The 13,284-nt window shown below is 41.4% G+C and overlaps 1 protein-coding gene across 1 annotated transcript in view; it reads left to right on the top strand.

The window, feature by feature from the left end:
* The window catches only part of SLC35F4 (solute carrier family 35 member F4), a 187,584-nt gene that overhangs the window by 158,199 nt on the left and 16,101 nt on the right, over positions 1 to 13,284 (top strand). Inside the window, exons 2-4 of the mRNA XM_058163007.1 lie at positions 4,255 to 4,443; positions 11,032 to 11,329; positions 12,062 to 12,281. Coding sequence (XP_058018990.1) covers positions 4,255 to 4,443; positions 11,032 to 11,329; positions 12,062 to 12,281 — 707 coding nt within the window. The remainder of the gene's footprint in view (positions 1 to 4,254; positions 4,444 to 11,031; positions 11,330 to 12,061; positions 12,282 to 13,284) is intronic.

The raw sequence follows: 13,284 nt of genomic DNA, 5'->3' as shown, positions 1-13,284 counted from the left end.
TATAGAATGAGGCTTTAAATTTCAGTATGAAAGAGATTCTGATGGCCGTATCCAAATGAGCTAATCATTCATTTCAGCTACAGCTTCAAAACATATTTGTTAAGATGAGAAAATGTAGCTACTTCCTTGAAATATGGAGACCTTTTAGGTTGTCCTGTAACAATTCTCTAAGATATTCCATTTTCAAGAAAAGAAAACAATCTAGTCATTTCCAGAGTGTATTCAGATCTTCACAGAAGACTTCTATGAGATGCTTTTACAGCGTGGAACCAGGAAATGCTATCTTCAAGATGGCCATCATCAGGAAACTATAAGAGACTCTTAAATGAAATCTCCATGGAATGCTGGCTCACAGTATTTCATTTATTTAGAATTAGAATTAGAATTAGAATTAGAATTAGAATTAGAATTAGAATTTATTTGATTTCTATACTGCTCTTCTCCCAAAGGATTCATGGCGGTTTACAGCCAACATAAAATTTTTTATAAATAGAATTAAAAACATTTTAAAAATCTAATTCAATATGGCTAACCCCATTTAAAACTATTAATAGAAAAATGATTTAAAAAACCAATTAAAAACCATAATGCATTAGGCCAGCCCTGCGCGGTAAAACAGAAAGGTCTTGAGTTCACTTCGGAAGGTCCGGGGGTCAGGGAGTAATCGTAACCCCAGAGGAAGCTCATTCCATAGGGCAGGTGCTCCCACAGAGAAGGCTCTCTTCCTGGGGGTCGCCAGCCGACATTGTTTGGTTGACAGCACCCTGAGGAGACCCTCCCTGTGTGAGCGCACAGGTCGGTGGGAGGCTATCGGTGGCAGCAGGCGGTCCTGTAAATAGTCCGGTCCTATGCCATGGAGTGCTTTAAAGGTGGTAACCAACACCTTGAATTGCACCCAGAAGACCACTGGCAACCGGTGCAGCTTGCGCAGGAGAGGTGTTATATGGGAGCCACAAGTAGCTCCCTCTATTACCCGCACAGCCGCATTCTGGACCAGTTGGAGCCTCCGGGTGCTCTTCAAGGGGAAACCCATGTAGAGAGCGTTACAGTAGTCCAGGCGGGAAGTGACAAGGGCATGAGTGACCGTGCATAGGGAATCCCGGTCTATGAAGGGGCGCAACTGGCATATCAGGCGCACCTGATAAAAAGCTCCCCTGGCGATGGCCGTCATATGTTCTTCTAATGACAGCCGAGCATCCAGGAGAACGCCCAAGTCGCGAACCCTCTCCATAGGGGCCAATGACTTGGCTCCAACAGTCAGCGATGGAACCAGCTGGCTGTACCGGGATGCCGGCATCCACAGCCACTCAGTCTTGGAGGGATTGAGTCGAAGACCGTTCCTCCGCATCCAGACCCGCACGGCCTCCGGACACCGGGACATCACTTCAACGGCCTCGTTGGGGTGGAAATGTACAGCTGAGTATCATCAGCGTACTGATGATATTGCACCCCAAAACCATGGATGATCTCACCCAGCGGCTTCATATAGATGTTGAACAGGAGAGGCGAGAGAACCGACCCCTGTGGTACCCCACACGTAAGGCGCCATTTAATTGATGATCATGGTGTGGTTTTGAGATATTGGCCTAGACATTTAAAAAAAATATCAATTGTTAGCAAATTAAAGATGTTGCAGCTGAAACCCTAACTTCTACCATAGAATCCCTGCTCCTAACCCTAAGTGCAGGGGTGCTATTCAACAGGTTCTGACAGGTTCTAGAGAACTGCTAGCGGAATTTATTTATTTATTTATTATTTATTATTTAGATTTTTATACCGCCCTTCTCCTGAAGGACTCAGGGCGGTGTACAGCCAGATTAAAACAATACAATATACAATTTTAAAACAACAAATTAAAATAACATATTTTATTTTGAGTAGTTTGGAGAACTGACAAATACCACCTCTGGCTGGCCCCAGAGTGGGATAGGAATGGAGATTTTGCAGTATCCTTCCCCTGCCACACCCACCAAGCCACACCATGCCCACCAAGCCACAGCCACAGAACCGGTAGTAAAAAAAAATGAATTACACTACTGCCTAAATGTGTGTGCCTCCACAGTTGCTCACATATTGCAAAAAAGCATTCTGCACGTCTTGTGTTCCAAGGCTGATTCCTGCTAATATCTACGGAGATTCTCAGTCATCCAGGTCATGGTTGTCCCAAAGATGCTTTTTCAAGAGGCAACAGGACTTCCTTCCATTCCACGCCATCCAGTCAGAGCTGAAAAAGCTTCTTGGATGAGGAGCGAAACATCTTCAAATAAAACCAAGAAAGTCCAGTTGCCCCTTGAAAAAGCACTTTTAGGATTCCTGATACTGATGGTCCTCGACTTACAACAGTTCATTTAGTGACAATTCAAAGTTACAACGGCACTGAAAAAAATGCCTTATGACCATTTATCACACTTACGACTGTTGCAGCATCTTCAGGGTCATGTGATCAAACTTCGGATGCTTTGGCAACTGGCTGGTGTTTATGACGGTTGCAGTGTCCCAGAGTCACGTGATCACTTTTTGAGACCTTCTGGCAAGCCAGGAATGAGGAAAGGAGGAAACCAGATTCACTTTACAACCATGTTACCAAGTTAACAACTGCAGTGATTCACTTAACAACGGTGGCAAGAAAGTTTGTAAAATAAGGCAAATTTCACTGGCAAGAGAAAGTTTGGGCTCAGTTGTGGTCGTAAGTACCTGAAATTTTATTGGGAGGCTACTTATGAACTTGGAGTAACTACAGATGACACAATAGTGATCGGTCTCGTTTGAGACAATGATGAATCCGCATATAGACAGGAGGTTGAACAACTAGCCTCGTGGTGCGACCAGAACAATCTGGAACTGAACACATTCAAAACCGTGGAAAAGGTGGTAGACTTTAGGAGAAACCCTTCCATACTTCCACCTCTTACAATACTGGACAACACAGTATTAACAGTAGAGATCTTCAAATTTCTAGGTTCTAGAAAATGGACACCTAACATCAAAAACATCATCAAAAAAGTACAACAAAGAATGTTCTTTCTGCACCAACTCAGAAAGCTCAAACTGCCCAAGGAGCTGCTGATCCAGTTCTACAGAGGAATTATTGAGTCTGTCATCTGCACCTCTAAAACTGTCTGGTTTGGTTCTGCAACCCAACAAGAAAGACACAGACTTCAGAGGATAATTAGAACTGCAGAAAAAACAATGGCTACCAACCTGCCTTCCACTGAGGACCTGTATACTGCACAAATCAAAAAGAGGGCCGTGAAAATATTTACAGACCCCTCACATCCTGGACATAAACTGTTTCAACTCCTACCCTCAAAACAACACTACAGAGCACTGCACATCACAACAACTAGACACAAGAACAGTTTCTTCCCGAATGCCATCACTCTGCTAAACAAATAATTCCCTCAACACTGTCAAACCATTTACTAAATCTGCACTACTATTAATCTTCTCATCATTCCCACCACCTATCTCTTCCACTTATGACTGTATGACTGTAACTTTGTTGCTTGTATCCTTACGATTTATATTTATATTGATTGTTTCCTGATTGCTTATTTGTGCCTTATGACTATCATTAAGTGTTTTACCTTATGATTCTTGATGAACGTATCTTTTCTTCAATGAATACCGAGAGCGTATGTACCAAGACAAATTCCTTGTGTGTCCAATCACACTTGGCCAATAAAAAAAAATGCTATTCTATTCTATTCTATTCTATTCTATTCTATTCTATTCTATTCTATTCTATTCTATTCTATTCTATTCTATTCTATTCTATTCCTACATCAGAGAAACCTCATCTGAACATCCACTTGAAGTCTAAACTGCCACAGTGGAAAGAAATCAAGTCGGTTAGGATGACATGTTTCTTTACCAGCTGTGTGTGAGCAACACTTTATAACGCATGGACCGTCATGTATATAATAATTGCATGCATTTGTGGGAATGCTCCTCTAATTTGTTCTTTTCTACAGAAACAAATAACACTATTGCATCTGAGAACCCTTTTCTAATTCTTCCATTAACTTAATCATTTAACCGCATTTATAGATAGGAGGAAAAAAATAATAATTTTTGGCTTTCCATTGCTACGAGATGCATTTTTTTTCATCCAGTCAGCAAGCAGTTTACTTTCAGTTGCATGTATCTTTTAAAGCTTCAAGATGTTTTGATGGAACAAAACGTGAGTCAGTTGCGCATCTCTTGCTTCTAGGAAGTTTACCCACCAAACTGATGCAAACTCTTTCTTCTCAGGTGCCTCCCGATCCTCTGTCATCCGATGCAAGCCGGGAGCCAACTGCCCCAGCACACAGACTGGCCTCCGCAGGCAGCATTCCCCTTTATCCGCTGCTGAAGAGTCTGCTGCTCCCATTCTAGAGCTACAGAGTCGAAGTCCCTCTGGGTTTTGCCGGCACGGCAGAGGAGAGAGGCAGGACAGATCAGGTAGGCTTACAACAGACTTGAATTAAATGAAAATGAAATTTAATGGGGAGAAAAGCAGGGGTGTACATTTAGGCAGAAACAAAACAACAAAGGTACAAGTACAGATTAGGCAAAACGTGGCTCAAAAACAGTAACTATGAGAGGGACATTGGAGTCCTAGTGGACGGTCACTTAAATATGAGCCAGCAGTGGGTGTCAGCAGCCAAATAAGCTAGTACAACGGTTGCATAAACAAAGGCATTGAATCAAAATCATGTGAAGTATTCGTACTGATGTATAAATCCTTAGTAAGGCCGCACCTGGAATACTGCATCCAGTTTTGATCACTACATTACAAAAAAGAGTTTGAGACTTTGGAAAAAGTGGAGAGAAGAGCAACTAAGATGATTGAAGGCCTGGAGAGTAAAATATATGGAGAATGGTGGCAGGAATCGGGTATGGCTAGTCTAGGGAAAAGAGGGACTAGAGCCATGATGGTGAACCTATGGCATGCGTGCCAGAAGTGGCACACAGAGGCACATCTGGGTTCCGGTGCGCATGTGCATGCTGGCCAGCTGGTTTTCGTGTGTGTGGGAGCACTGGAAACTGGAAGAGTAACTCCCTGGCACACATGCGCATGCCGGGAAGCTGAGCTTCCGGTTTCCAACATGCCGAAGGCCAGGTGACTGGCACGCATGCGCACGCCGGAAACCGGAAGCTCAGCTTCCCGGTGTGCTAATGCGTGTGGGGGAATTTTTCTTCCGGTTTCGGATGCTCCCGTGCATGCGCACCAGGGAGCAGATCTTCTGGTTTCCGGTGCTCCCCTATGCGCGAAGACCAGTTGGCCATCCAGCTGGTTTTTGGGGTTCTGGCATGCACATGTGCACATTCCAGTTTTGGCACTCGGTGCCGAAAAGGTTCACCATCACTGGTATAGGGTTTCCTGCCTTTGCAGTGGGTTGGACTAGAAGACCTCTAAGGTCAGTTTGTTCTATTCTATTCTATTCTGTTCTGTTCTGTTCTGTTCTATTCTATTCTATTCTATTCTATTCTATTCTATTCTATTCTATTCTATTCTATTCTATTCTATTCTATTCTATTCTATTCTACTCTACTCTACTCTACTCTACTCTACTCTATTCTATTCTTTACCTCTAGACTAACCTGAACTTGATTCTACCATCAGAATACTAATTTTATCTATCTTGGTCATGATGAGAAGAGGAAGAATAGAATGGAGGAAAAGGCTTTTCTCTGATCCTGGTGAAAGATCAGTCTTAAATCACCAGGAATCTGTATGATAGAGAAGGAAATATTTTTCCCCTCAAATATAGCTTTCCCCATTGTTGGCTTTGGCTTAAAAAACAAAATAATCAGAGAGAAAACTGTAGAAATGTGATTTTCCCCCCCTTTGCCTTGTGACTTTCTTATCTCATGATTCCTCTTTTGCTAATCTCTGAATTTGTTTTGGCAGGCTAAGAGCAGCCACAAAAAAATGCAAATGTATTATTTTTCCACCCTGTCTTTCAATTTACAGAAGTAAAAAAACCCGATGCGGGTGATTTACAAAATGCTGCAATGAAAATATTAAGATAAATACAGTTATATTATTATCCAAATGATATAGATTAAAATATCAATATATTTCAGTTATTAATACACCGCCGTACAGATCAAAAAGCTATTCAGTGGATAGTCAGAATTATCACTGTAATTTTTGCAAGGTCTGGATAAGAATATATTATTGTGAAATGGGCATTGCTATGAAGAAATTGTAGAAAGGTGTTATTGTTGTAATTTCGATACAACGTAATAGCCATTGTGTTACCTGTCTATCTAGACCAGGAGTGTCAAACTTGATTGCATTAAGGGCTGCATCAGGGTTGTGTTTGACCTTGGGGTGGGGGGGTGGGGGGTAGGGCGTGGCCATAATGGGAATGGCCAGCTCAACATCACCCGTGTTGGGGGCGTCTGGTGGCCCACGCGCTTTGCCAGCAAAAACGGAGCTCAGGGAGGGCTGCACACGGCTCTGTTTTCCCTGGCACCATGGCACCATGGACCGATCCTTCACTGGTCCCAGGGCAACCCTGCAGGCCAGATCTGGCCTGTGAGCCTTCAGTTTGACACCCCTCGATCGAGACACTAGAATTTGAAAACGATATTGATGGAACATATGGTGTAGGGTTTCCTGCCTGGGCAGGGGGTTGGACTAGAAGGCCTCCAAGGTCCCCTCCAACTCTGTTATTATTATTATTATAATCAATTAATAATCAATGTTATTTATCGAACATCTGCCAGTGCTAGAATGCCTAGTACGATATTTGCGTGTAGAAATGTCTAGAACAATATGCTGCTTCTTTCAAATTGACAAAAAACATTGTTTGTTTGTTTATTTAATTTATAAGCTGCCTAAAGCAACTCTTGGATGTATTCCCCAGTTGCAAACTCTGCCCCTTCCATATCTACATTTGTGTGATATCATACACAAAAGGGACAGAGCTCTCTCCACCTCTGGTTGCATCCTCTATCATTTGGGGAGAGGAGGCAAATGATATTTTGCATTCAGATTTATATTTTTATATAGCTTCAGAAAAGAAGCTCCCAAACAGAGCTTCAGAGGTTTTTTTTCTGAAGCTCTGTTTCGGAGGCTTTCAGAGGCAGAAAAAAAAGCAAAAAAAAAAAAGGAAGGCACAGAGCTCTGTTGCTAAAATTTGCCTCTGGGAACAGCTGATTGGGGGTATTCCGGGAGGCCAATCCACCTGCCAATCAGCTTTTTTCTTGTTTTCCTCCCCAAAAACTAAGGTGCATCTTATACTCTGAAAAATACGGTAAGTGTTTTTTCTGGTGAGACCGGTCTATCAGGGCAAACTAGTCTACTCAATTATGGGATGGATCATACTGCTTACACTTTTGCCTTTCAGCCCCAATCCAGGCCTTTGCAGGCAGTCGCTTTCGCGACAAACTATTTTTGTGTTGAATTTATGTTTACCGACAAAGAAATAGAGGGAGACTAGTATAGATCTATTTCAGGTTATTTAGAGGTTAAGGGAATGGCTAGCGGATGAAAGCTAAATAGCTTGAAATAGATCTATACTAGTCTCCCTTTATTTCTTTGTCGGTAAACATAAATTCAACACAAACATAGTTTGTCGCAAAAGCGACTGCCTGCAAAGGCCCCTGGATTGGGGCTGAAAGACGAAAACGGAAGCCGTATACTCCGTCTCATAATTAGATAGACCAGGTTGCCCTGATAGACCGGTCTCACCAGAAAAAACATTCATGTTTTGAAAAGTTCCTTTGTAAACTAATTATTGCAACCAATCCTAATCCAATTCTTAACAATTGGAGAAAACTAAATTGTTTCTCATTCTTTTAATAAGTCAGCCAGTCAAGTAGCTGTTTTTGTGCATGCACAGTACCATAAATTCATTAGACTGGAGTGAAGAAGTTGATGATCAAGATAACAAAACAAATCCAATTAGTCAAGGAAGATAAGGAAAAAGAAAAGCAAATCTCTCAAAATAGAGAGATCATAAAGACCTTAATAAGTTTTCAGCCTAAAGGAAGTCAGACAGCTGGGAAATGGAATTTTGTTTCCCATATTTGGGATAGCTCAGAACAGGGAAGAAATCTACTTACCTTCCTTACCCGCTTGGAAGCCCACATGCCTCCCACACGTGCACGTCACATGTGTATGCATGCTTGCACAGAAGATAAAAAACACATTACGTCCTGGTTAAAACCAGGGTGGCAGGTTTCGCTGGTCGTTTGGCGATCACTACCGGATCACCGAACCACCGGCCATGATCGCTACCAGATCGTGAGATCCAGTCAGAACCAGGAGCATTTCACCCCCAGCTCAGAACCAAAGAAGAGAGTCCCCATGAAAATAGTCCATATTTTAATTTAGAAAATTTAATGTCTGATAAATTAATCTTTTGCTTTGTGGAATGATCAGAAAGCAAATAATTTGTCGTGAGCTATGAGAAGAAAATGAATCTAAATTTCAGTATTCGCCGGCACCAAATTTTTTCTAATGGAAGAAATCTTTCCCTCTCTCTATGTACCAGTTGATTATTTATTTATTAAATGTATATGGCTGCCCATCACATAAGCATCACTCTGGGCAGCCGAGAGAGCAAAAACAGAATTAAAAAAACAAATAACATAAAAATAGCAGCCAGGAACACTCTCAGCATGTCACATTTAATATAGCCAAGAAACAGGCTCACCACAATAACTGAGCCCTAAGCTTATGACAAAGCCAAGTTTTTAATGAGTTGGAGAAGGCCAGTAGTGTTGGGGCAACTCTGATCTCGAAGAGGGTGATGTTCCAAAGAGCAGGTGCCAGGGTAGAAAAGTCCCTCCTCCTGGGTCCTGCCAATGTCATTATCTTGCAGATGGGACCTAGAGCTTGCCTCTCCTGCTGGATCTAATGGGATTGCTATTCTATTGTTTATACAAGGTTTACAGATACAAAATTCCTTTGTATTGAATTGTTCCTAATTAATTTATTTGTAGCAATCTCTAATAGTTTTGGATTTCAGTAAGAGTTCGTTAAGGGACTCAGTGGTGCAGGGGCTAGGACGTTGAGCTTGTCGATCGAAAGGTCAGCAGCTCGGCGGTTCGAATCCCTAGTGCTGCCGTGTAATGGGGTGAGCTCCCGTTATTTGTCCCAGCTTCTGACAACTTAGCAGTTTCGAAAGCACATAAAAATGCAAGTAGAAAAAATAGGGACCACCTTTGGTGGGAAGGTAACAGCGTTCTGTGCGCCTTTGGCATTGAGTCATGCCAGCCACATGACCACAGAGACATCTTCGGATAGTGCTGGCTCTTCGGCTTTGAAATAGAGATGAGCACCACCCCTAGAGTCGGCAACGACTAACACGTATTTGCGAGGGGAACCTTTACCTTTACCTTAAGAGTTCGTTAGTTGTATATCGTCATGGTTGGACAAAACAATTTACCTAGAAAGGTTGTCACAGTAGTAGTAGGTGATTTCCAGGAGCTCTAAGCCCTGTTCAGGTGATACCTTTGCAGCTAGATCTCAACATGCAAGAAATGGTGAGCAGCTCCTCCACTTTATAAATTATACTGGTCATTAAAGGGCTGATTTCCATGGCTACAGTTGATTATCTGGGAAAAGGGCTTTACATCATAATGGAAAGTTCTAACTCAGTTGAAAGATTTAACTCATAGTGGAAAGATCTAACTCCTATTAATTGTCCCATATATTCCTCCTCTAGCATCCCTCCCCAGCCATCTGGTCTCCTTAGCCATATACATTCTTCTAAGGTGGCACCACTTGATGTTGGTGGATAATACTTCTTGTCCAGGAAGATGCTAGCCATTCATAATTCTCTATTTTGAGAATCTCTTTAGAGCAGCAGATACTGGATAGCCAACTGGAAGGCCAACCAGCCAAGAGAAATGGCTGCTTTGGGCACTGGTTGCAAGATCAACCAATGGGACCTTGACCCACTTTGTTTCTCCTCCTGGTCCCTCATCAAAAGCACCTGCTTTGTTATACTTCATGACAGGGCCAGCTCTGATACTCCATCTATTGCAGTAAAAAGTTCTATTTTGCTAATTCTGTTAATTTGCTACAGTTGATATCCTCTGCACATTTTTAAAGCTACCGGTAAGTATATAAAATAGACATCCCCAGCCTGGCATTCACTAGAAATATTGGAATTGAAACTTTTAGCATTCACAGCTATCATGAGACTGTCCTACTATACCTTCTTAAAGATCAGAATAACCTCATCAGCTACTGACCTTTCTCCTTGGTTTGCTATTCCCTTCTTTGCTTCTACTTGTCATGCAGTATCCTTTTTGCAATTGTAAGGAAGAGTATTATTGAAAAGGCAACCCAATGTGAGGTGCTGAGTATGGCAAGTTTATCCACCTTGGAAGAATGGAAGGCTGAGTCAAGCTTGAGCCAGATAGAATTGAACTGCTGGCGATTGGCAGAATTAGCCTGCAATACTGCATTCTAACCACTGTGCTGCTATGGCTCTTATTCAGGAAAGATGGATATCAGCATAGGGTGTCTTATTTAAGGGCCCACTAAATATAAGAATTGACTTCATAGATGGAAGCAAAGAAGAGAAATAGTTGCTGCAAACTGTGATGTCAAAAAGATGCATTCAAGGTATGTAGTTCTCCCCCTCCACCCCAAGAAAGATTTACATCAATTCTGTTCCCCTTTTGTGAAAGTGCATAATATAGAAAACTTGCATGAAGGCTGCTCAGATACTAGTGATATGAAAATCCCATAACTGTGATATGATGTTCTTCTAGTCTACCAACATTTACAAGATTCCTTAATCCTAATTCCTTCTCTTCTTGAAATCTTCTTGGCCAGCATTTCCCATCCTGGCATCTTCCAGTTGTGCTGAAACAGAAGCTCCCCAAACTCATACAAACAGAAGCCCCTGTTTTTGGCAACACGAAAACATTTTTGGCATTTTGTCTGGATGTTAACAGTGTTTTGAAATGTTATGGTTTCTTGTGATTCCTCCTTTTTCATTAACCAAGAAAATGCACTGGTCTCCAACATACTGTAGCCTTCATTTCCTTAATTATCTTCATTGCCTCTGTTTGTAGGAGAAGAAGGGACACAAACTCAAGCTGAAAACAGCAGCCAGGAGAGCCACGCACAGACCCGTTGTGAATCTTGTACATCTACATTTCTCAAGATCCTCTGGGGATTTCTAATTATTTTGTCAGTCTCATCCTCTTGCATTGGAACAACACAGATTGTCAAAATCACATATAAGAACTTTGATTATCCATTTTTCATGACTTGGTTTTCTACAAATTGGAATATTATGTTTTTTCCCGTTTATTATTCTGGACATCTTGCAACTGCCCAGGAAAAGCAGTCTCCAATCAAAAAATTCAGGTAGGTTTCTAGCAGTCTTTCCTGTTTGGTTAGACTTCAGTCTTATCACTTAAAAGACTTTGATATTTTTTCTTCATTCAAGGAAAAAAAAAGTGATTGGGGAAAAGTTTTGTAGCTATGTCAACGTGTTCAAAGAACAGTTCTTCAAAAAGTGTTCTCATTTTTTCTTTCTTGTACATATATAATAAATTCTTTCGGTTTAGAGGTTTAAATTCTGGCAGGTCTGACAGATTGCAAGTTTTAGCCTTTTTCTTATTCTGGCATCTGGAAACCAAAACTCTGAAGGAAGAGGGGAATCATTGTTCAGTAATAAAATAATACTTGCATGCAGAACCTCTCTAGTCCAGGGACTGGTGTTCTTGTATAAAAATAGCAGATTATTTTAGAGAGAGATTATTTTTCATCAGGTACTTTGAAGGATTGTAGCTAAATACTACTCAGTAGTGCTGAATTTGATTTTTTACAACTAATAATAAATTCCATGATTTTTTTTTAACTAAGATTAAGTAGGGAATCAGCTAAGAATCTACCCCTGGAGTAAAACCTACCACAGAGCACCATCTGCCTGCCATTCTGCCTGAACTTATCATCATGATTTAAAATAATTGGTCAGCTATTCTGAAGCCTGGCTGAAGAACAAGATTAAAAACTTAAAAATTATGCTGCTGTGAAATGGCAAAATTGGGAGGAGATTTGTACCCCCTAAATGAGGAATCTTTTTTATTTTTCTAGGGAATGTAGTCGGATCTTTGGCGAAGATGGTCTGACGCTGAAACTCTTTCTTAAAAGAACCGCTCCCTTTTCTATTTTGTGGACTTTGACTAACTACCTATACCTGCTGGCTCTGAAGAAGCTGACCGCCACGGACGTCTCAGCCCTGTTCTGTTGTAACAAAGCCTTTGTCTTCCTGCTCTCGTGGATTGTCCTGAAAGACAGGTTCATGGGTGTCAGGGTAATGGCCTAGACAGCTTTTGCTAATGATGGTTTCCATTGCCCAAACTTTACTTCGAAATTCTAAGACAACTATTACACTCCTAAAACGCATGTCAGGTTTAATCCATTTTCTGGTTACCGTATTTTTCGAAGTACAAGACGCTCTGGACTATAAGATGCACCTACCTTTTTTGGGGAGGAAAACAAGAAGAAAAAAATCTGCCTCTGCCTCCCAGCAATTTGCCTCATTGCAGCAAACAGCAAACAGCCTGCTTTAGTTTCATTTTCATTTCCAGCACAGCCTGATTAGCACAAGAAAAAAAAAATCTGCCTCCTTGCAGCAAACAGCGCAGCAATAGGAAATGGCAATCCCTGCAGTTTGAAATAGGAGGCCAATCCTGTTGAGGGTCAGGAGGCCAATCCAATGACATTCAACTGCTTGTGCTAATCAGGCTGTGCTGAAGCTGAAATGGGCTGTTTTCTGTTTGCTGCAAGGAGGTAAATTGCTGGGAGGCAGAGACTAAAGGGTTGGGGCCAGCGGGTGGGCGGGGCTACATTTGGTGCATAAAACACACACAAATTTTCACCCTCTTTTAGGAGGAGAAAAAGTGCGTTTTATATTCTGAAAAATACGGTAAGTGTCCATTGAGTACTATAAATGGAGGAGATTACCGAATTAGCAGAAATGGTTCCAGGCAATGAAGAATTTGGAAGTGGCTACAAGATTCTCTTGTGTTTGTGTCCAGTAGACTGTCATTATGAGGTTATCTTTTCATATGACTGTTTCTCAGTTTTCTGTTCTCTTGAATGCTGCCCTCAGATGGTGATAGTGAAATACAGCCACAAGCTATTAAGAATTAATATATAATTCCATACAGTGTCTTGCTTTGGAATGCATGTGGGAGATATTATTATAGAAGAATTATGGTGAAACATTAAAACTCGTATAATCTCATATTCTTATTCTTTGCCAATATAATAGGAGGATGTAGAATAACGGTGCTTAATTTTATTGTTTTTAA

This window comes from Ahaetulla prasina, chromosome 1, assembly GCF_028640845.1.
Source record: "Ahaetulla prasina isolate Xishuangbanna chromosome 1, ASM2864084v1, whole genome shotgun sequence".
NCBI lineage: Eukaryota > Metazoa > Chordata > Lepidosauria > Squamata > Colubridae > Ahaetulla > Ahaetulla prasina.
This window is presented reverse-complemented; position numbering and strand designations above follow the sequence as displayed.